The 24835-nt window shown below is 34.1% G+C and overlaps 1 protein-coding gene across 1 annotated transcript; it reads right to left on the bottom strand.

Annotated features, from left to right (window-relative positions):
- Positions 1-24098, bottom strand: Tmem214 (Transmembrane protein 214). Its single transcript, XM_073969085.1, has 11 exons — positions 23814-24098; positions 22129-22427; positions 21839-22063; positions 21276-21441; positions 21114-21213; positions 20939-21053; positions 20671-20872; positions 20457-20602; positions 5422-5829; positions 1472-1590; positions 1-1406 (listed from the first exon to the last, which is right to left on the bottom strand). Exons 1-11 carry the CDS (start codon positions 23947-23949, stop codon positions 1292-1294), a joined length of 2031 nt encoding a protein of 676 aa, XP_073825186.1. The 5' UTR covers positions 23950-24098; the 3' UTR covers positions 1-1291.
- Positions 24099-24835: the final 737 nt, after the last annotated feature.

Genomic DNA, 24835 nt, shown 5'->3' with positions numbered 1-24835 from the left:
TTTTGTATATTTTTTATATTTTATTTAAAAAAAGATTTTACAAATTTCAAAGAAAACTAAATAAAAAAGTAGTCTATAAAACGTATATGTATAAGCTATGAGAAAATCAACTTAAAGCTTGCTCAGAAATTGGAATACACAGATGCAACGAATGTAGCAGTGGGTGGTTCTTCAATCATCACTTTATAACATAAATTACAAATGAATAGATAAATAGAAGGGAGAACAGAAATGTAGACACAGAATGTTTATGAAAAGAATGTCGAAGATTTGCAAAGATAGAGATAACAACAATAATTTGATCTACAATTATTTTTTGAAAAATTGTTAAAAGAAATAATTGTAATATGGAATATGGAATAAGAACGAAATACAAATTATAAACAACTAAGCAGTTTACACAATTATAGAAAGCTGCTTTAGTAAAAATAACTTTTAAAAAGTCTATAAAAATTGCTTCAGCTTAACAATTTTCCTTTATCTTCCAGTTTTCTCCTGTATATGTAAATATATATGTGACACAAACACCATCATCTTCATCAATACCAAAAAGTCTGGAAGTTTAAGATGGTGGTGTCCTTGTAGTGTTGTGGTGGTGGTGGTAGCGATTCTCAATTGTATGGAACAAACAAAAGAACAAAGTCTTCAGTATTAGAATGTGTCTTGGTTTTGCGCTTATTATTTATTTCTTTTTGTTGGGTTTGTTTTCTCAAAAAATCATCATCATTAATAAATCTACATTACAATTAAAATTCATTAACAATTTTCATATGTGTGTTTCTTTATCTAAATGGAATATTACATTGTGTTTTTTTTCTTTCCTTTTAACTTTTATTAATTTATAAAATTATTCATCTCCTTGCACAATTTGCAGTCTGTAAATGCAGCAGGAATGCTGCAATCCTGGGTATTACATAATTACATAGTTTAGTTTCATGTTTTTAGGTATTTTTTAAAATTAATAAACTAGAATTACAAATACAGCACACACAATATTGTTGTGCCTGCTCTGCTCGAGCACATTCGACGAGAGACACAGAGTTAGTTACTTCTCCTTAAAAAATATGGCTGCTGGTTGGTTGGTGACTGTCTGTGACGAGTGTGGTTATTTACTAAAATTACCCTTCCATGTTACAATTTCTGCTTCAGTTTGATTCGCTTGGTATTCTTTTTACAAAAATGTGACTAACTGCTGCTGCTGATGATGTTAGTTGCGGCACCGTTCATTTGTGGATGTGAATGTTTGTTGTTGTGTTTAGAGTGATATACGTCTAGATGGTGTTTGAGGAAATCATTTCAGTTTGGCATAAGCATCAACTTTTTTATGGAATTGATTGTAGTATTCCACGGCCAAGTTTTGTGTTTGATTTAAGGCTTTGCTCAAGTTTTCAGGTGAGAAACGGCCACTGGAAAAAGTTTAAAAAGCAGAGTTGTAAATAACCGCCAAGTAAATTTGCAAAAAACAACTTACACCAACACTTGTGTCTTGAAGAATGCAACAAGTTTTCCAAAAACATCAACAGAAGCGGTCTTTACAGTGACGGCAGTATCCTCAATTTTCTTGGGCAAACCGGGCACGTATTGCTCCAACTACAAAAGATGAAATGGAAACAAGTATTAATTTTAAAATATATTTTAATAAATATTTTCAAGAATTTTGCATGGCTTTGCTTGTAGTGTATAATTAATGTTATAAGAAACCTCCAATATAAGTCTTAAGTGCACAATTTTAGGTCTGAAGTTGAGGAATATGGGACATTCCGATCGGAGTCTGTGACATGCCTGAATATTTAACGTCCTGGGTGTGAATCCAGGAAAACAAATTGGCTGATTTCGTATCACCAATATTGGACGGCGTGCAATTGAATCTCTCTACAGAGGCAAAATACCTGGAATGGGGGGGGGGGTTACTCTCTATTGCGATGCGTAAGCAAAATGCGATGCGTTAGGAAATTAAATGCGTTTTCGTATTTCCTTTCGCAACTATTTGTGTTCCATTTTCCTTTCTGGCATCAGCGCAATCTGTAATACAAAAGCCTATATCAAAATCGTGCATTAACTCATCTTGCGCTAACCAAATACCAAACGCATCGCCATACAGAGTAACACCTCTGGGAGTGGTCCTTGACCATCGGCTAAGATGGAAGAGGGACACTGAGAAGCCTAATTGCCAATTCTTGGAAGAACTTCATAGGCAAAAATTGGGGTCTAAGACCACATGTAGTATATTATCTCTGTAGGATAGTTGTGGAAGACCCTAAGTAATAATTCTAATCTGTGCAGAAAATACAACCTCTGGGTATTCTAGTACAGTATCAAGCATCCCCATGTGCCTTGGGCTTTAATAGCTTTATCTGTGGTGTTGTTCCCAGCTTGGGCATGCTAGCGTTCTACAGCGAATAGGTAGCCAATTAGGGCTAAGTGACGGGGGAGGTGAAACTGACAATATTTCACCAGTCCTGGACTTTGACACTGCGGATATAATAATCCCTGGTAGGAGTGAATGGGAGCAGGACTGACCACTTCCCATTTTCACCGATGGTTCGAGGATGGAGGAAGGCGTGAGATCTGGTGTGTATTGTGAAGACTTGAACATCAGACGCTCACACAAACTTAACGACAATTGCGGTATTTTTAAGGCAGAAGTTTTTGCAGTGTTGACAGCCTTGGAGGAGTGAAACAGTGGTGGACTACTGGTGGAGGACCATGCTAAACCACCCCTTTGCTTCTTCCTCAACAAACTCAGTAAGCTCTACGCAGAGAAAACCGAAAGGATCTGACAAGACGTACCTGGCTGCAAGATATAGGAATCAATATCAATAAGTCGCGTCGCGCGTTAACAACAACCACATGAAAAAAGTGTAAGTGATGCCAAGTTTGTTCTTGCAGTTTTCATGTGGTTGTTGTAAAACTACACTAAACGGAACGTATGTGCAGAGGCCTTAAGAGAGTTAGCAGCAAATATTAAAATGGATTCTCGTGTAAAAACTAGCGACTATATATCGTTATACTAAGAAGAGATGACTGGATCGGAAGTAACTGCCCTCTGCGCGGTTTGGCTTTTTATGCAGACCAGCAGCACTGGCGTTTAGGGTGAAAGGCTAGGTCTTTAACACTCATACAAATTGGAAACCGACTGTATAGTGTTCCAAGCTGATATCTTCGTGATCAGGAAAGCAGTTGACTTGATATAAATCTGGATGTTGAGATCTTTGAACCGGTGATACTATCTTCATGGACAGCAAACGGCTCTCAACGACATATCAAATCCTTTAGCATCAAAGCCGTGTTCAAACAGCCTTGCTTCCCGACTAATGGAGAAAACTGGGAACAAGTTGAGTTTAGGGCCAGGTCCCGGATCTTGATGATATATATACCACAGATAGCCCTTGGGTTCCTGAATCTAACGATATAAATATTGTCTTGCACAAGTCCATACTTCCAGAGTTATGGGCCTTCAAAGTTCCACAATCACCAAAGACATTTCTCATACCCATGTAAAGCCCCACGGTCCCGATTTTTTTTTTCAATTGTATGGTTTCTTCCAATAGGCAGGCCTTCGGCCGGCGATTTAAGACTTCCTCCTATGGACAGGAGCCAATCTAGGGCACGGGAACAAAATTTTTTTTTTAATTTAATTTTTTTTTCTTACTTTAACAAGGGAATTTTCAGAATTTCAGAGGCTCATATCTCGGGAAGTATGGAATTGTGCAAGACAAAATTTATATCGTTATATTCAGGAACCCAAGGGCTATCTGTGGTATATATATCATCAAGATCCGGGACCGGGCCCTAAACTCAACTTATGCCGAAAACTGCTGAAATCGATAGATATGGTCATAGTCGAAAAGTCTAGCAACCACTGACCGACTCTATCAAACCACCTATATGTCAATTTATTCGAGCAAAACGCCCAAAACCAACTTTGTTAATTACCGGAATAAATTAACATATTAACCAGCAAGTAGAGTAATGACAGGAGTCAGTCATTACCAAATAACTTTTCAGTGACTTGCTCGAAGATTTAAATATCAACAAATAAAAAAACCTTAAGTTCGGCCGGGCCGAAATTAAATGTTTCGAATTACAAATGGAATAATTCGAATTACAAATGGAATGATTCGAATTACAAATAAAAGAATTCGAATTGGAAATAAAATAATTCAATTTGCAAGTGGAATAATTCGAATTACAATTGAAATGTTTCGAATTACAAATAGAATTCTCCAATTACAAATAAAAAGTTACGAATTACATGTGGAATTCTCGAATTAGAACTAAAATGATTCGAATTACATCTGAAAAAGGTGTAAAACGGAATTATTATTATTTCTTTCCAGTCCACAATTTTAAGTGGAGATATTTTGTGACCACTTTTACCCGTTATATGGGGGCTATACCAATATGTACATGGACCTATGTTGACAGTTTTTGGTGGAGATGTTTGGTGATTACTAGGAACCTCAACTGTCAAATTGCAGGTAGTTCGATAAAAAATTTATCTAAAATCCTCAAAATACCGAAAAATCGGGAGTTACCGTTATATGGGGGCTATACCAAAACATGGACCTATGTTGACGGGTTTTAGTGAATATACTTTGTGACCACTGGAAACCCCAAACGTGAAATTACAGATAGTTCGGTCAAAAAATCTAGTTAAAAACCACAAAATACCGAAAATCGGGAGGTACCGCCATATGGGGGCTATACCAAAACATGGACCTATGTTGACGGTTTTTGGAGAGTGGTGGAGATGTTTTGTGATCACTGGGAACCACAAACGTGAAATTACTGGTAGTCAATCATGTCATTATAGTTTTTCCCCTTCCTTTATATTTCCTTCTTAATCTCAATTTTCTAAAATAAATCATTTTCAATTCTGCTCCCTAACAAAGAAAGTGGCACATTTCCAGACATCAAATTTACTAGTATACTTATAGTCTTCGACATACTGACTGACTAATAAGTCAAATTCCTGTTTTACAGGCTTTCATAGCTGAAGTTAAATATACATTTCCCAAATATGAAACACAAAGTAAGAAGCTTTGTTTAAATCATAAACCGCTCAATATTCTGGTCTATACCGTTAATATTTCACTTCAGAAATACAAAAGACTGACATAATACACAAAGACAAAGAGTCAATTAGACAGTACCTAAATACCGAATTTATAAACTGACCAAACATGAAACAAAGAAACTTTTTGAATAAAACGGGTCAAAAAACTTCTACAATAACAAAACATAAAAGAAACGAAATAGAGAATAGAGATGAGAAAAAAACTAAAGGTGATTAATTTATAAAAAATGATGATGTCATAAGAATAATAACATCATTCATTAGCTGTGAAAAAAAAACGCTAAACTACAAGAGAAGATCACAAGAGGAACAAGTTTCATGATTAAGTCGTGGTTACTTACAAATTGAGCTGCAACTGGCAATTTAGCATTGATCACTTCCTTTGTCGCGGTAAATGCATTGCATGCAGCATTACGGAATAATTTCGTTAGATCACAAACCAATTTGCAGGCGGGTTTTGTATAGGGTGGTAATGTCTTCTCGGCCCATTTATAGCCTCGTGCCGCAGTACTCATTGTTGTGTACCAGGCCTTCTCGACATGTGGCAATAAACCGGCATTCTTCAGTACTTTACCGGTCGCCGATTTGGCAAACACACCTTTACCATTGACCTCGGTGTCATAGAACAAAGCTCCAGCGATCAACGCAATGAGCACTAAAGATCCCAAAGTCCATTTACAGCAACCGCATTTCTTTTTCTTTTCAGCGGCTTGTTTCTTTTTTTGTTGTGTTGCCTTTGTTTGTACATCCTGAGGAGAAAACAAACAAATAAAACAAGTTTAAAAACGGTTAAATTTATATTAAAAAATTATAAAAATCTACTACGCGAATTTGCGCATTTAGAAATTATTTTGATTGTTTTTTTTTTTCAATTTTAATTACCTTTTTAACAGCTTGTTGTTGTTGCTTATTTTGCTTGTTCTTATTGCTTTTGGTATTTTGTGCCATTTTTTATATATAAATGTATTTAGTTGAGTATAAAATATGACTTTGTAATGTTTAATTTAAACTATAAAATTAAAAAAGAGGGAATCGTAAATAAATTGAATGTTTTCAGGGATTTCTAGTTTTTTATCAACACGATTTTGAGTTTCTGTATGGATAAGTTAGTACAAATGTGCAAAATTGTCTATAAATATGGAATGATTGGTGTTTAGGGAGTTCAGAACAGAGGTGGAAGCCAGTCGGCCGAAAATAGGCGCCGCCGCCGCTCCTTTTTTTTTAGAGTCACGCCGCCGCCGATTTTGTCGGCTCAAATCGGCTAAAAATCGTCAGCCGTCAAATATGATGAAAGGCGCGCGCCGATCATTTTCAGCAAAAATCCATGACAAATTTCGTGACATGCATAGTCCCAGTCCACACAAGACTGATTTTATTGAAAAACAATTCATGAAATTGTGCTTTCTTCGATCGAGTTCCATACTAAAGTAATTTTATGAAATTTCGGTAGTGGGGAACTCAATCTATGAACGCCTTATTTCATGAAATTTTTTAGTGAAATTCACTCTGGTGTGGACCGGGACTATGTTTAAACTACATGTTATATATACTTAAATTTACCCGCGAGTCGATAAATAAGTGGGCGCGCCGCCGCCGATTGGCTTGTATAGACGTGAGCGAGTGAGCCGAAATAATCGGCCGGCTTCGTTGTCTGGTTCAGAACGCAATACTTAACGCCCGATTTTTTCTTATTTATTTTTATTATATTAACTAGTAGTAAATACAAAGTTAATAAGAAGGTAGCATTGGCTACTAAGGCCATCAGTTAGCGCTTTTATAAAATTAATTACAAATTAAAGTATAAGTTTGTTATATAATAAAGGGCGAATGCGTTATAAAGTTATATACAGCATTAATGTCAACAGGAGTTCGTGACTTAAGAATTTTTAATCTTAATACAAAACCACCTCCTAACCAATTATTTTAACAAGAGCATGTTGCACTGAATAACCCATTGGAAGTTGAAAAATAAGCTATAGGCTAAAAAAATATTTTCTATTTTTAGAACAGTTGAGGTGGAACTTGTTTTCAATTTCAACGCACTTCATATTTTTATTTCGGTGTTTGCTGGTTTTAAACACACAATCTTCTGCTTTGTATCCGAGCACACTACACTCGGGCCACACACACCAATATTAAGGGTTGTTTAAAGGCTTACATGTGCACCACCAACTGTTCTTTGTTTTTGTTTTTAAGTACACGGCCGACGATGAGCGTTGAAACACAACCCTCTGATTTGTAGTCGGACACACACGCTCTGTGCCACCGTACTCATTACTTAGTAAGGAATAAAATAAGTAATTATTTTTGTTTACATTACTGTGTAATGGGTTGCATAATGACTATCGGATCCGAATTTTTGCTGGGTTATAGATTTTTGCCATGGTACTGGCTATTTAAAATTTGTTTCTGACCATTTATTTTTTTTTTTATTTTATTTATTTATCAACTTTACAATAATTCTAAGCCATCGGGCCAATTTAAATGAATTACATTATATTACATATGTGTATGTTATCACTACTCAGAGTGCATATAAAACTAGGTATATGATATAATCCTATAATTACAAATACTCCAAGCCATAAGGCTAAAACAAAATACAAATATTTATATTCCCACATTTAACACATCAATTTATGACGAATGCAAACTCATAATGAGGATGCAGACGGACATCCCAAAAGCGACAAAAGATAGATTTCTTTCATCTGAAAGACATCGCAGAAGTGAACTTCCACTTGAAAGAGTGGAGTCCATTCTATTTTATCTCACTACTGATTTTGAACAGTGGAAATAATGACTGAGATATTCATGAAATGTGAACCAATACCATTTGGCGGAAGGTAATTCTCCTCTAGTCGGTCGGCAGAACACACTGACGGCTCCAAGATGGAGGAAGGTACTATCGCCGGTGTCTACTGCGAGAATCCTTTAATGAAAACTTATTTATGCAGCGTCTTTCAGGCAGAGATTCTTGCTATCAGCAAAATTGGAGATAGGACTTGAAAGCAACCTTCTTTACATGACCTAGTAATATAATAGGAAGAGAATTGACAGATGAACTTGGGTGGCTCTAAGTGGATCAATTTACTAATTGATGAATAGGCCAGTTGGAAAGGCGCACTGCTTATGGAACCTGTATGCAGTATATCCAAAGCAAACTGTTCTGTGATCTCCTAACGTAGAAAAATTTCCCTTCTCTCACTCGTTAAGTTAAGGATGAAGAACGCTGCGAGAAATATGTCTTTAGTAAGAATTCTCCGGTACTGATTTGCTCTGAATATAATAAATAATTTGTCGACACAAACAGATCAGTTTGGTGCTAGTGATGATGCTGCTCTCTTGGAGGAGTTCGAGGTATACGACAATCAGGTCACTACTAAATATCAATTCTCTTCTCTGTGTGCCGATTGTTTACCGCCGTAAGTGCAATTCCCTTCAATCCTAGCTATAAATACAATTTTCTTCTCTGAAAAATTATGGCAGTCCCCAAATCCTTAGAAAAGTGTTATTAAAAGCAACAATTAGCTGGACGAGCATGTTGCATATTTTGTTGAATAGGCTTTTTGTTCTTGCTCAAAGATCCATCCATCATTTGTTTGTTGTATGGACATAATCGTATTAAAAATTTGTAAATACTTTGTTTCTATTTGCAGCAAATTATAAAGCATTATCAGCGTTTGACAATCACACATACACGATGTGTAGTATACATATCAAAAAATAAAGCAAGATTCTATCAAATACCTTTTGGAACATTATAGAAACAAGAAATATGAACAATAATAAAAATGCATAATGTTTGTTTTTGTCAACACCTGAAATACTGATGTGTCCAAATTCTGATTGGTGAATGGATGGATATGAAATTTGCTTTTTTTCTTTGTTATAAATTTTTAGATTAAGCTTCATAAGAGGGGTTAATGATTTCAAGTGTTTTGCTATCTGGAATATAAAGTGAAAAATAAGAAATGTTGCAATTATCCACAAATGCTTTAAAATATGGAGGAAATTTTGTAAAATGGAAAGGTATTTACTTTCTTCAAAAAGAGAAATTTTGAATGGACAGCACATACTTAGCGTTTGATGTAGATTATGGTACCCCCTCTCAAAGATTCTTGCATGAGAAAACAAACAACAACACGGAGGTACCAATTTGTTATCTCAAATGAAAAAAAGGCCAAACAGCACAACCTTTTTTTGAAAGTTTGTCTGGTCTGTTATACTGTAGATGAAATTATTTTCTCTGTGTTTTGTTTTGTTCCTATTGTGTGTCTTTAACAACCACCACCATCATCATCAGCAATGTTCCAACGCCAAATAGAATTTCAACACGTGGCAATTTTTCTGTCAAATAATCTCTTTTTATTTTGATTTGGTTTATTTTTTCTCTCTTTAACAATTTTGTTTTCAGAAGCTATGCTGGAAATATTTGTGCTATTCGAATTCTTGACCAGTATTATCGTCGGCGGCACACTTTGGCCCTTGCTCGTTTATTTTAGTATTTCAAACATGTAGCAAATGAATGTCAAATGAATTGTTTGCGAAATAAACTGCTATATTTGCGAATTCTCTTTTTGAAATTGCTGTGGGTAATTTGTTTTTGTTTTTTTTCTAGTCTATTACCTCATATTTTGCGTGTATTACCGCGTATGGTTCTGGCACAAATCGTGAGATACATACATATTATAAGTATGCAAATTATACACATGTGTGTTTTTGTTTATGGCTAGCAAAGGGACCACTGTGCTTTTGAAAAACTTAAATAAAAATAATAAAATTCAAGTGCGTAAGATATTAAAAAATTCTTGATTCAAAATGTAGGAAAGCCTATTATTATTATTAGAAGTCGTAACTACTTATTTTAGTGCCCAAGAGTAAAGACATGCCCTTGTTAAAATGAACGGTTAGTGAGGGTTTTGTAATGAGCATTTTTGCAAGGTTGTATATACGATTGCAAAATCCCTTTGGGTTGGATCAAGCCATTAGTATCAAAGTTTTTCGAGTTAGCCACAGTCTGTCTGTATTCTTCTCATACAATTCTGTTATGAAAATAAAATTTTTCAAAAATATAACCCCATATCTGATACCCATTAAATGACAGTAGAATAGTATCAGTAGAATCGCGATAATTCGTACCTCAATAAATCGAAAAGCCATTTCCTTCTTATTTTAACCTCGCTAATTCGCATAAAATGGCCGGGTCCCTTGGATTTCGAATTATCAAGGTTCTACTGTATATAAATTTATTATAGGTAGGCACCTACATACTACATATTATTAAGTATACGTGGATCAATAGCATTGCACTGATATGAGGTCATATATATGTACATACTTCATGATATTTGTTGAGGGAGGGAGAAGTTATGAGAAGTTATAATATATTTTGACATGCATACAATTGTTTCCAATGTCAACAATTGTGATAAGCAAACAGAACAAACAGCAAAAGAAAAATAAAGAAAATTCTTTAAGCTTGGGAATTATTCAGACCAAAAGATAAAACGTATTTAGGTACCTATTATTTGAATTATAAACTATTGCTATATAGCGGAGCATAACTGTTTATCAACCTTTACTCTCTCTCTCTGTTCAAACTTTAAGTGATCTTTAGCACTTATTCTCTTTTTTAGGAATACTATGAACTCATTTCGTACACCCAAACAAACATTCCACATATAGGCAAAAGACCACCATTCAGCAGACTGTCATTCGTGCCGGTTAACAACAAACCCAAATTGTTTTTGTAAACCAAAGAAAAAAATGAAATACCGGCCGGCGTTTTTGTCATAGTTTGTGTAGTTTACAAAAAAAAAGAGAAAACATTTGTTTGGACAGGTAAGAAGAAAAAATTGTATGTACGTATTCATCTTATAAATTATTAGTTTACGAAATAGAAACCCATAAAATAGTGAGCTGCGATAGCATTATCTTTCGACTAAATTCGAACTTTTACCACCAATAGGTGTTGCTAGATGATTAGCCATAATCAAGTCTCTTCTGATAACTGGCATGCATTTGGGCTTAATGCCACTAAATGATTGTTGCTGAGCTGGAGATTATGTTGTAGATCTTTTGTTACTTTTTGTTTATTACTGTGCGGTTATATCTATCTATAAATACCTTGACTCAAATTGTGGTTTATGGTCGTGATTAGATTAACCAAAAAAAAAATAAATGTAACGGCAAGATGAAAAGCTCTTGATTTAGATTTGTATCAAATAACCAATCACCTGCTGTGTAGGTTGAAAACATTTCAAAAATTCCCGAAATGGAGTGTTTGAAAACCTAAACATGATACCCAATGGGACACTGATTATAATAATATAATTGTTCCACAAACATCCCTTGGGACCCTGATTACAACGATATATATTTTTTGTTGCGGAAGTATATACTTCCCGAGATATGAGCTTTCAAAATTCAATTAGAACCCTTGATTTTATATAATTGTTTTAGATCCATTGTAAAGCCCTATATAAAAAATAACGTTTTTTGGCCAGGAATTTAAGATTTTCACCCATGGACTGATTTAAATACAGGCTACGTTACAAATTAAAAGTTAGGCATAAATTTAATACTCCATACTTGCCGGGATAGAGACCTCTGAAGTTTCGAAAATTCCCTTGTGAAAAATTTCACATGTCCGTAGGAGAAAGTTTTAAATCCCCGACCGAATGCTGGCTGTTGTCAGATACATTGTTTTGTATATGGTAATGTATTTCGTAAGATTTACAATGGTATGCATATTATCCGTTAAAAAATGGCGAGGTTATAAACTGGGGAATTTTCGGAACTTCAAAAGCCCATAACCCGGGAAGTATGGACTTGCACAAAAAGAACTTTATATTTTTCTAATAAGGACAAAAAGACATATCTGTCATAAAAATTTCAGATTTCCGGGCTTCGGGAGGGACTTTCAACTATTGACAGAATCCAACACCGACTACGCAACCAAATCTCCGATGTTTTTTTTTTTTCAAAATCAAAGAGATCCACAAACGGGGCCCTAAACTGGGCTTAAGCCCTATTTGGCGTTTTGGGTCAACGAATGGGTTCAATCAGCGGTGCAAGTGGCTCGGAATGAATAATATTGTCGTCAGTTCTATGGAAACGCCTTTCACCAACTCTACGGAATCGAATTTTCATGAGTTTATTTCAAGTGGAAGCACCACATCCGTTTAGGTTCGGTATGTGCAGATGAAAGTAAATTGATTAGACGAAAATAGAATGTATGAAAGGTATTCTTAATGAGCTGGCAAACTCTCAATAGTCCAACTACCTTTTTTTCGCTGTAGTAAAGCTTTGCTTATATCGATCTCCAAATAATTTGCGACAGATAACCCAGAAAACATGTATTGGTGGGCAACGTAAACTTTGTTTCCCGACAGTAATCAAATCGATAGTCGCACTATCGTTTCCCCATAGTCATTTGAAGCTCAACAAAGCAGGATATTGATGGGATACTATGACCACAAATGCGAGGCTGCAAGCTCCGGTCAGTGACATAGTAAGTGCCAATCGTCCCTATTTTCTCCACATCTCCACACATATAGTACATATAGTGGATGTTTCCATTGTTCAAAGCTTAAAGTCCAACATCTACTTTCTTTCTGAAAATGATAATGTTTAATGAAATTTAATATGCAAATGGTTAAAAGAATGAAAAAGTACCCATTCTTGAAACATCAAACACTTTGTTGTTTCAAATCTCATGTCGTATCACAAACCTCAAATGTGTGGCAACATTCGGATATCAAAGGTAAGAGATCAACATGGTGGTCAGAGACACCACAATGCAACAACAAAAAATACCAAAAAGGTAAGGCAACAATTCACTCTAATCATACCACACCCCCCTTCATTCAAAAACTTAATACGTGTCCATCCGACTTACGTACAATAATGATGCGCGACTAACAAACGAAAAAACGCCGAATCAGAGAATCTAAAAAGATTCATGGTTCGCAGTCGATTAAAACAATAAAGTTCCATGTTCGTCTTAATTAATTTTCCACGTAATCCATAATCTAAAGCTTAATCGTTAATTTGCTTTGCCACCACCAACCAGTTAAACACCAACCAGCATTTTTTGTACATATTAAACATTTTTCATCTACTTTTCCATTTATTTTCGTTGTATACCACCACCAACCAATCAACGAATGAAAGATGGAAAAATTCATAAACACGTTGCACATTTGTTATTTCTTTTTTTTTGCAAAAAGAAAAAGCATTGAACTGTTTTTCGTTGAAACTCAAAAAAAGTTGATAATTTATGTTTGATATGAATTAATTTTTTGTTCTTTTAGTACCAGCACTTCACTTGTTTTTCACTCCACACAAATTGACGGCGTTCTTCTAGCAAATTGTAATCAAACACTGAAGTTTTATTTGTCGTCGTCTCCTCCTTTCAAATATAAACTCGTTTCTGTTTGACACGAACGATGAACGAGTACACAATGATAAGAAAATTCATTCGTAGGGTTGCCACTGTTAACTTGACAAGTTAGTGATGTGGCATATAAGTAACCATAACGTCGGTGATTACATTTAAGTATTCGGTATTGATGTACATTTCATTATCCATACGAGTTCGCATGTCTGTTATGGTTTAGGGCCAAACCTATAGCTCTGCGTGTTGCGTGTGCGTTCAAAAATACAAAAACAAAATACATGTATTTCAAATTGAAATACATGTATTTTGCTTTGAGCAAGCCTTTATACTTTATATTTTTTATGTCAATTTGTTTACACAACGTTTTCTCTGTTTTTTTAGAATGTTGCATTACATTACTTTATCACTGTTTTTTAGATCAAGACGATTACAGTTCTAAGTTTACATGTTATCAGTTTAACCATACATACCATATGTTATCGATATAAGAAGAAGAAAAGTCTCAATAAAAAAAACTTACTTAAGCTGAAAACAGATACAACGTTTGATTAAAGTTTTGCGTTGGGCGTCGAGAAAAAAACAACAACAACAGGGCGACGACGATACCAAAGTCCAGCGTTTATCTGTTTGCCGGCATATATTTCAAATGAATTTGAATTTTTCGGCATCATGCCCAACAGTGTAAAAACGGCCAAAACGACACAAAACTTTACCCAAACGTTGTATCTGTTTACAGCTTTACTGTGAGTACACACGCTGCGACGTTTGATGCATGCATCACCATTTTCGTACTTGTAGGGTTGCAATTTTTTCGTGATATTGTAAGAAGCGTAATTTTTGTAACAAACATGTACGATTTTACATACAGTTAGTCAACTTAATTATTGCAAACGATGAATTTATAAGAATTTAGATTTTCAATTAGGAATTACAACAAAAAATTCTTTCAATAATGTTGGGGTTTTTACACATAAGGGTTGATTTACCTGTTTATGACCACATCTAGGCAATAAATGCAGAAATCGGTCGGAAATAACAAAAACAATGGGCAAAAAGTATAGGTACCTGGTTTTTGTGGTATCAACTAAATATTTGCAAAATGAATGAATGTGCAATAAAATCGTGGGATTTTCAGTGATTTTTTTGCAATTAAGGATTTTTATAAATTTTTTGTATGTGAACATGTAGATCCATATTTTTTATCATAAATTAATTGTTGTGTGTGTAACATAGACGGTATATTCAGAAAAAGAGAAAGCCAGATAAACGGATTTCGGAAAATAAGCTACATTTAGTCTATTCCAATTATAATAATGGAATTCGCTAATAAATTAAATGATGATTCATGAAATTTTACATTTACATTTCATACATTTCGTACATTTTCATTCCCTCCATTACTACTATTTTTGCATCACCATTTTTTTAGCGGTGTTGCAAAAAATATTAGTGATGGAGAGAATGAAAATGTACGAAATGTATGAAATGTAAACGTAAAATTTCATGAATCATCATTTAATTTATTAATACCATTTAGTATGTTACAATTATTTAATGTACATCATGGATTTAAAATAATGTAATAAAAGGACTAAACTTCCTCTTTTATTTGATAAGTATGTTGTTAATTTTTTATTGCCTTCATAGTTGAAACTTAATTGCTTGTGTTCCAAATGTGTTTTTAAAACATCAAAATGCGAATTGCAAAAAAAAAAAGAATTTAATTTTTTGTATCGATTGGAATAATATTGACGCCGTACAATTTGTTGCCCAACATTTCGTAAAAATATTTCAATAATTATTACCTGTATCTCGTAGAATGGAATAACCCGAATGTTGGAAAATACATTTTTACCTAAAGCTGTAAACAGATACAACGTTTGGGTAAAGTTTTGTGTCGTTTTGGCCGTTTTTACACTGTTGGGCATGATGCCGAAAAATTCAAATTCATTTGAAATATATGCCGACAAACAGATAAACGCTGGACTTTGGTGTCGTCGTCGCCCTGTTGTTGTTGTTTTTTTCTCGACGCCCAACGCAAAACTTTAATCAAACGTTGTATCTGTTTTCAGCTTAAGTCCCAATTTACATTAGGGAGTTTACTTGCGGCAATTGTCAGTTTGTAGGTGAGAGAGGGTGCTGAGAGGCAAAGGGTTACCATATGCCTCACCTCTCTCTCCTACAAAATGACAATTGCCGCAAGTAAACTCGCCCAATGTAAATTGGGACTATCAATAGGTGTGTTCGTTTACTCAATAATTTGTACAAATTTGTACAAGTCCAGTAACTTCTTGTAAATGACTAAGGTCTTTTGCATTGTACTGGAGAGTAAACGAACAACATCCAGTAACAATTTGTACAAATTTTGGGTAAACGAACACACATAATGTTTTTTCCAATAATTTTTAAAAACAGTGTTGTTATTTACATTTCTCGAGAAATATTAACAAATATTTGTACCCGTTTCAATAATTTTGGTTTAACAATTTATACCTACATGCAACCCTACAAGTACAAAAATGGTGATGCATGCATCAAAAGTCGCAGCGCGTGTACTCACAGTAAGTTTTTTATTGAGACTTTTCTTCTTATATCGATAACATATGGTATGTATGGTTAATTTTGATAACATGTAAACTTAGAACTGTAATCGTCTTGTTCTAAAAAACAAGTAATGTAATGCAACATGCAAAACAAAACAAAGAAAACGTTGTGTAAACAAATTGACATAAAAAAATAGCTCTGTTCCAGAACTAAAAAGTTTTTACAATTTTTACCACTTTTGCGCATTTTGCGTTACCGTACGCAAAATTTATATGAAAATCGTTTACGACTTTTACAACTTTTACGACTTTTACCACTTTTGGTCTGTTCCTTTACTTTTGAAAGTGGTAAAACCGGCAAAAGTAGCAAAAGTTGTAATCTGCTTTCATATGAATTGTATGGTGTCTGAAGTAAAGGAACGCTTTTCGAGTAAAAAGTTGTAAAACTTGAAGATTCTTGCACGTTAAGGAACAGAGCTTTTATAAAGTACGGGAACAGGCCAAATATAAAGTATCAAGGCTTGCTCATGGCCATGCGAACTAGTATGGATAACGAAATGTACATCAATAATAATACCGAATACTTAAATGTAATCACCGACGTTATGGTTACTTGCATGCCACATCACTAATGGGTACTTTACACGATATGTTTTTTACTTATGAGTTGTCACTTCTCCCATACAAAATGTTTATGCAAAGTGACAACTCATATGTAAAAAACATACCGTGTAAAGTACCTATAACTTGTCAAGTTATCAAAAACTAGAAATTTTTAGCTAAACTGCCTACACAGAGGCACTAATTACGACAATGCTAAAATTACGTCAAGAACATCATTCTTTATGTCCGAATCAACGACAAAGCTATTGAAAGTGATAGGGAACCAATTATTCCACCATCCTGATTACTAAAATTGCATAAAAAGCGAAAAACTTGGAAATTATTAATCGATTACTGTGGTGCATCATTTTTAATGCTCACTTTACCAAGTAAAAAAGTATCAGTCGGCTTCGCCGACAGAGATATACCCTCAGCCTGTGTATATTGAAACAAATTTTTCCCAAAAACGTATGTATTTAGGGGTTTTTAAAAATTTTGATTAGGATTAAAGATCAGAAGTTTTTCGGAGGAGATATTAAAAGGAATAGATCGACATTGACTATTATGGAAGTAGATCTCCAGCCACTACATATGGTACCGTAGGGGAATTTTACACCCTTCGGGCTGTTTGCTCAAGAAGTATTAACTTGCCCCTAAAACACTTTTGCCGTCGTAATTGAGGCAGTGCATACAAGTTGCTAAAACAAAAATCAAAGCGATTCGATAGATGGCCCTAAACTGAACTTTTCCGAAATTTTGTGTGGGAGATATCCGAAGGAGTGGACCGATTCAGTCCATATTGAAACCTTATCAAAGTCTGGTACACATTTTACGATGGGCAAAGTTTGGACCAAATCGGTTACTCCCTTCAAGAGTTTTCGTTAGCACAAATGTTTCGAACTTTTGTGGGGTAGGTACCGGAAGGAGTGGACCGATATAGCCCATCTTCGAACTTAAACTAAGTTTGGGCAAAATATTACGAAAGCCAAAATTTGAACGTTCATCCGTTCGAGAGTTATCGTGCGCTCCAGACAGACGGACGGACATTGCTCAATCGACTCAAAATTGTCTGAAACACATTTCGTCCAAACATACTTGGGGTCTAAAACCATTATATCGATGAGGCACATATTGCCCGTATGAAAGTGTATATACCCTCGTTAGCATAAATGCTGAGGGTATGAAAATGCCCATTTTTTGTTTTCCTGTAAAATGTTAGTATAACTGTACTTTAAACGGAATATTTTTGTATGCCTTCCTAAAGACAAATTTTCAGCCTACAAAATTGTTTTTTTGAATTTTTAAAACATCTCAACTCGTTTCCAATTTATCAACGTTTACATTTTTTATTTCAGGTTGCATCATTTTTAGTGACAGTCACTGTATTTATTTCTATGTTCGATGTATATTAGGGATATATATTTTTAGAAGAAAAAATGTATTCATCAGAAAAAAAACTATTTCCCATAAAGACTTCTTCATATCAATGACATGTAACCTCCTCCAAGTCCGAACGACGTGCCGCATACTAAAAGACCGCTTATAGATGCGATACATTTGTTATTATGGTGTGGCATTTTGATAAGTTTGAAAAAAATAAAGCCCTAATAAACATGTGTTTCTTATTTCAAAAACAAAAGATTGAGACAACCTCTCCTTTTTCCAGCGACATCAAACCTATTTGCAAAAAAAATTCTACTTTTTGTGGAATGATATGGAAACATTAAAATTGAAAATCTAACGAGTTTTCATTCATGTCTTTCAAAGTATTTAATGAAATGTGAAAAAAAATTAATTTTTTATATTCCAATCAAGGCATATTTAAACAAGGTAGAAGTGACAATCAGCTGTATTAAGTTGCATGTTCTTCCGGCTTTAAGCCTTTACCTAATTAACTGCGTGTTGCGTGTGCGTTCAAAAATACAAAAACAAAATACATGTATTTCAAATTGAAAACAAAAACAAATACATGTATTTTGTTTTTGTATTTTTGAACGCACACGCAACACGCAGTTAATTAGGTAAAGGCTTCAAGTCAAAAGTCAAAGCATACGAAAATTGTGTTTCAGCACACATTCAGCCACGTAGAGTTGCCGCATCTCTACGCGGCTGATTGCGTGCTGATACACGATTTTCGTATGCTTTGTATTATTGTAAATTTAAATTGTAAATTTATTTTTCAAAATGTAATAGGGTCTACTCATGAAATTTGAAACTTCGAAATTTGTTACTATAAAATACTGCTTTTCATCCTAAACGTGTAATAAAAATTACCTACCAGAGTTCTGAATGCTTTACATTTACATTTTGATTCAAATTTGTTCTATTTTAGAGGATTTTCAAAATGTATTTACGTTTTTCCTAAAATAATTTTTGAAACGACCCTATTATTCAATAATTTCTTTGACAATTAATTTTCAATAACATTGTTGTTTTTTGTAAAATTGTTAGTTGTTGTAATTCATGCAATTACCTTATATATGTAAATTTGCCTTGATTCCAATAATTTATAGACATTTCCTTATTTTTTTACATTTACTGATGATACTACCATTACAAACAAAAACAAATTTCTATGTGGTTGTTGTTGAGTTGTATTTGTTGTAGTATTTACTTTACCTTGTTTTTGTTCTACCATTGTATGCTGCAAAAATTTAGTTCGATTGGAGCAAAATTGGCTGAGATGTGAGTATTGGAAGGGAAAAATTTATTGCGATTTGTAGGTAGTATAGTATACACGTGTTTCTCGAAATTTCAATTTTAAAGTCGGTGCCAACGATAGGTCGAATACGAATTGACCGATCTTCATATATGTTGGCCGCTTTATTAATGCATTAAAAATTGTCTTTTAAGTGAGATAAATTAAAAAAAAATGGACGGTTTTTGGACAAGGCTCAGTTTATTTTTTTCCTTATAATCGAAATTTTGACATTAAAGTAGATATTTTAAAGCTCTGTTTCGTTTAAAGACAAGATTATTAGGTTCTTGAAACGCCTACAAAAATATATAAAGGTCGGCTTATTCGTTTTCGAGTTAACGTTAGCACCGCAAAACGTTTTTACATAAAAGGGTTTCGCATGTTGCCATTTACCACAAAACTAAAGTAGTCCTTGAAAACATATGAAAAAAATATTGTCACGGCGTGTTAGCGTTCAAAGCCAAACTCATAACTTCAAAGGCAGCGCAAAAAAGCATTTGTCATGAAGAAATACAATTCAACGGCCAAATATCCGTGGTTGTATAAAAACACATTTACATTTGAAAAACCAAAAGTTCTAGGGCAGAGAAGCCATCCCACAGTCGATACGTCTGAAGAGCTGCTTAACTTACAGCGAAACCAGGCCACGTAATTTGGTGACTGTGTGGGTTCGAGTCCTTGGCTTTCCTTTTTCACTTGCAAACAATTTTCGATCAACAAGCTTAACTCTAAACGAGAAAATTAATAAAGTAGTTTCAGATGTGCTCTTTCAGATGAAAAAAATATCTGCATAGTAGTTTCCTTGAAAAAATGAAAGATGACTTTTTTGGCCTGCACACCTAAGCCCAAGAATGGTAACTTTGTGGGTGTACAGTATGTAAAAATGTTTAAAAGAATTATTGTCCATAGAGAAATCGAAATGCCGTACTACATCTGAGCTAATGCCGTACAAATAGAGCTAAAATCCTAAAAATACGTTTTAATGGAGTTTCTATGCAAAAACGTGGACATATTTATGTTAACACAAGGCAATCTTTCGTATAGAAAAATTTATATAAACAAATAACAACAGCAACAACAAACGATGCATTTAAAGGTAAAATAATTGTATATGCAATATTCACTCACCGAAATTAGAGCTATTAATGTATCCAAATTTGGATCACGTTTCTTGGCAGAGTCTAATTCAGCATTTAATTGTTCCGCATCTTTTAAGAAATCGTGGAAAGCAGAAGACATTGCCAAAGCTGAGGCACTATCAGACAATTCATACTCTGAAATATAATAAATATTTAAATTTAAAAGCAATAATAAAAGGCAACATATGTATCATCATACATACCAATTTTTTGCAACAAATAAATTGTTGGTAACAATTGCTTTTTGTAATTCATTTTCCACACCTTAAAGCAATCATCATCGCTGTGCAAGAGACATGAAAGGCAGCCATTTGTTTCAATACTACTTTTAGTAGGACTCTCAATGCTGCGTAGTAGTGTTAGGAAAAGATTTGCATGCTTATTGCAATTCCTTATGAATTTTTGCTGTATTCAGTGGAAGAAATAGAGTTAAATTTAATTCTAAATGAAATGGCAAAACAAATAACTTACCAAAAATATTTCTGAACTACGTATCAAAGACTGTTGGCACTCACGAGGTATACTAGGATAGTGGGCTTTTAAAGCATTATATATTTCAAAGAATTCATTTTGATTTAATTGTAATCTAAGAAGAAAGGATTTATGTTGATAATTTGAAGGCGTTTTTGAACTTAAATGATATTACCTTTGATCCGTGGCTACATTTAAAATCTTCTCTATGTACTCTGTTACAAAGCGAGAGTAACTTTTCATCTCTATATTTGGCAGCATTAAACTTTGCCAAACTAATTATAAAATAACATTGGAAATTATTTTTACTGTTTTCTGACTACATATTTATTTTTACCTTTAATGCCCGCCATTAAATTCTCATAGCCTCCTTGGCCTATGGCCCACAATATACTCAGGCAAATATTACTACGATTTTGATAGGAATGTTTTAACATTGCTGTACTGGCCATGTTGGATGAACAAATTTGTGGCCAATTCCTAGCTATTAATTGTAACATAAACTGAAAAATGAAATAAAACGGGTTACAAATAAAGTACAAAATAAAGAGCCAAAAGGCTATATAAGAGACATGCCTAAATACGTCCGTATTCCCAAAACGTATATGGTGAAAAAAGTAGAACACATGTATTCTTATATTTCAAGTTGAACAAATTCAACTATAACAGAATGTATAATGTTTTGTATGTACATACCTATGTGTTTTGTATTTTGAAATGTGATTTGGACTCAACGTATTTGGGTAATACGGACGCTCAGAGAGCGTTGTTGTGATAGAAAGGTGAAATATTTGTGCACGTCCCGTCGTTAGTTAGGTATAGTAGTTAAATATCAATAATAATAAAATATGACACGTTTATCTATATGTATTAAACACTAAACATAGCCGTTCGACTTACTTTGTACCCTACAACAGGTAAATTATTATTCAAATCAGTACACATACTCTCCAGTAGAGTATAATGGAAGAAATAATTGAGGTTCTCCTCACCCTGCGAGGACAAAAATTCTAATAAGGCCTGTTTGAAATCGGACGAAGCTAAATTTCCAGGATACGATGTAGAGCGACCGGAAAATATAGGATCACATTCAAATTGTAAATTTGAATTTATATATCCGGTTATCTAAAATAAAATGGTAATTTTTTATTAAAATTAAACAATATCTTTTATCCATTTTTCATACTTACCGCCTTCAGCCAAGTTAACTTTGCCCCTGGATATAATAATTGAAAATGTTCTAATTGGATGGTAAAATCTTTAGGTGTTAATGCTTTAAAAGCTTGGTCCAAACTCTTAGGTTTTGGTGGCTGTTTAGGTTGGTCTTGTTTAGGTTTTTTCGTATCACTTTGATCTTTACTCTTGATGACCGTTCTTTTGGGTGTGGAAGTTTTCGATTTCGAGCTTGTGTTTGATTTTGAAGGTGAAACATCTTTGCTGCCAGCCTTTCCTCGTTCATTGAGCAATTTTCGGATCTGATGAGATGGTACTGAAAAGTATAAAACAACATTATACAATATAATATAAAGTAATGATAAAGTTAAGCCATTAGCCCAGACAATTAAAGATATTATAAAATGTCATCCAAGTACCCAATAATTAGCTTTTCCCATAACATTTTTTTACCATTATAGGCAATCTTTCCAAAAGCATTTCCCGAATAAGTCTGCGCATATAATCATTCTCCAGAAGGAGTCTCGGGAAGTATGGACTTCCCAGAAATGGTATAAATATTTTTGTGTTCAGGACCACGAGAGACCTACCTGTGGTAAAAATTTCAAAAAATCGGGGGTGTGCGTGTATTCCCGTCGTAGCCGAAAATACTCCATGAGGACTTCCAATATATCGTAAATCTTAAGCATTGTGGAGAGAGTTAGCTAATACTAATGGCAAGTTCTGCAAGAATAATTAACCAATTGTCCAAAATTAATCATGTCATATCGATGGTTAATAAAGCTTCCCCACGGTCGGAATGGGTGGAGAGAGAGGGGAACGTTCGAACAACAAAAAACGACATAGGTGTTATTTAAGAACAGCCCAAATGCACTTACTGAAAAAAAGTAGTTGGATCGTGAGTGCTGTGATTCTGCATTACATTTTTATGTGGCGTGGTATGGCTAGAATGCGGTATATGTATTTCGCAACTTGATCACGTCTTATGCATGGCTACTCAGAATATATCCTTACCACAAATTGGATATAGTTAAAAGACGAACAGCAGAGTGCATCCTATCATGACTCTGTGTACTGCTTAAAAACAAGCTGACAATGTACTAATTCATCCACTTCATCCTGAACTGTTTCCATTGTATTTTGTTGGTTAGTGGAGTCACTTTATTGGACATAAAACTTATATAAACAACATAAACGTCCTTCATTGTTATTTAAACCAATGTAAGGAAAAATCTAATCTGATAAAACTTTGGTAATCGCATAAAAGTTGTATTTTCTCTTATTTTATGCACAGCAGTTGGTTATCATTGAATTAAAAAAATCTACTACTTTACAATATGATGATGTGGCAATTTACAATTACCCGTTACCGACTCCAGAAATGATAACAGTGTAAATCGTAAACATTACACCCATAGTCATAGTGTATATTGAAAATGTGAAAATAATTTAGAAAACAATTTCCAATTTTTATTCGAAATTGATAAAAATTACCGGCTGATTGCCAGGCTGAATTCTGATTTAACGCCGTTTTGTCCGCCCGCGGCCACACAACAACAAATTAACACAAGTATCATTTAATTTTTCCCATGATAATATGTAAGGAATTTTTATATAGTACAGTTAAAAACCTTGTTTGTTTCCATTAAAAAACAATAAGTTAAGTAGTTAAGTTTTGTTTACGTTTTACACACATACGTACATATTTCATCTAATTTTGGTTTTAGAGCTTCTTCGCGTTTCTTTTCTTTGTGAGCCACAACCTTTTTCTCTAGATTTTTGAACTTTTTCGATTTTGTTACCGTTTCCCATTGACCGTTGTTATTGTTGTTTGACATTTTCGTATGAGAATAGAATGTAATAAATGTGGAATGCAATTGAAAGTACGTGAAAAATTAAAAAATGCAATGCACTTGTCTAATTGACAATAGCGAATAAATTATGGCCGGTGTTCCCAGAATTTGGAGTCGAGTAAAATATATCTGACGGCGTTGATGACGTTGACGTAGAGCTGGCAAAAAATCGATGGTACTATCGATAATATCGATTATTAAAAAAAAAACAATATCGATAGATAGTTTTGTCGGATTAAAAACCCCTAACCTAAAAATCACTGAAATTAATAGAAAATCGCGGCTTTTCAGTTTTGTGGATGTAAGAAAGTAAGTTCGAAAAAGTAAAATTTATTTTTATTAAATAAAATCAATTGTTTTCTCTTCTTTTTGATTTCTGTGAACTATTTGTGCTAAATTTCAACAAAAGCGTAGACATTTCCGCCATTTTCATTTCCAAATTAATGGTAGTGACAAATTAACGATAATATCGATAGCAATCGATTTTTTAAACTATTATATCGAAAATATCTAATGTTAGGAATATCGATGGTTTGCCAGCTCTACCCCAATGGCATTTGTTAACATTTTAGGCCTGTTCGATAACTAAGTCCCAATTTACATTGGGCGAGTTTACTTGCGGCAATTGTCATTTTGTAGAAGAGAGAGGTGAGGCATATGGTAACCCTTTCCCTCTCAGCACCCTCTCTCACCTACAAACTGACAATTGCCGCAAGTAAACTCGCCTAAAGTCCAATTTACATATGCACATTAAATGATTTCGTTTTACGAAATCCTAGAATCAAATGAAGTGTATTTACATCTGTTTTTTTTTGCGTCATTTGCTTACGCACACAATCGCACATACACACTTATACAATAACACAAACAC

Source organism: Musca autumnalis, unplaced genomic scaffold (genome assembly GCF_047663935.1).
Source record: "Musca autumnalis isolate F117 unplaced genomic scaffold, ASM4766393v1 scaffold_2, whole genome shotgun sequence".
Classification (NCBI taxonomy): domain Eukaryota; kingdom Metazoa; phylum Arthropoda; class Insecta; order Diptera; family Muscidae; genus Musca; species Musca autumnalis.
The sequence above is the reverse complement of the archived record's forward strand: the minus strand, read 5'-3'. Positions and strand labels throughout refer to the sequence as shown.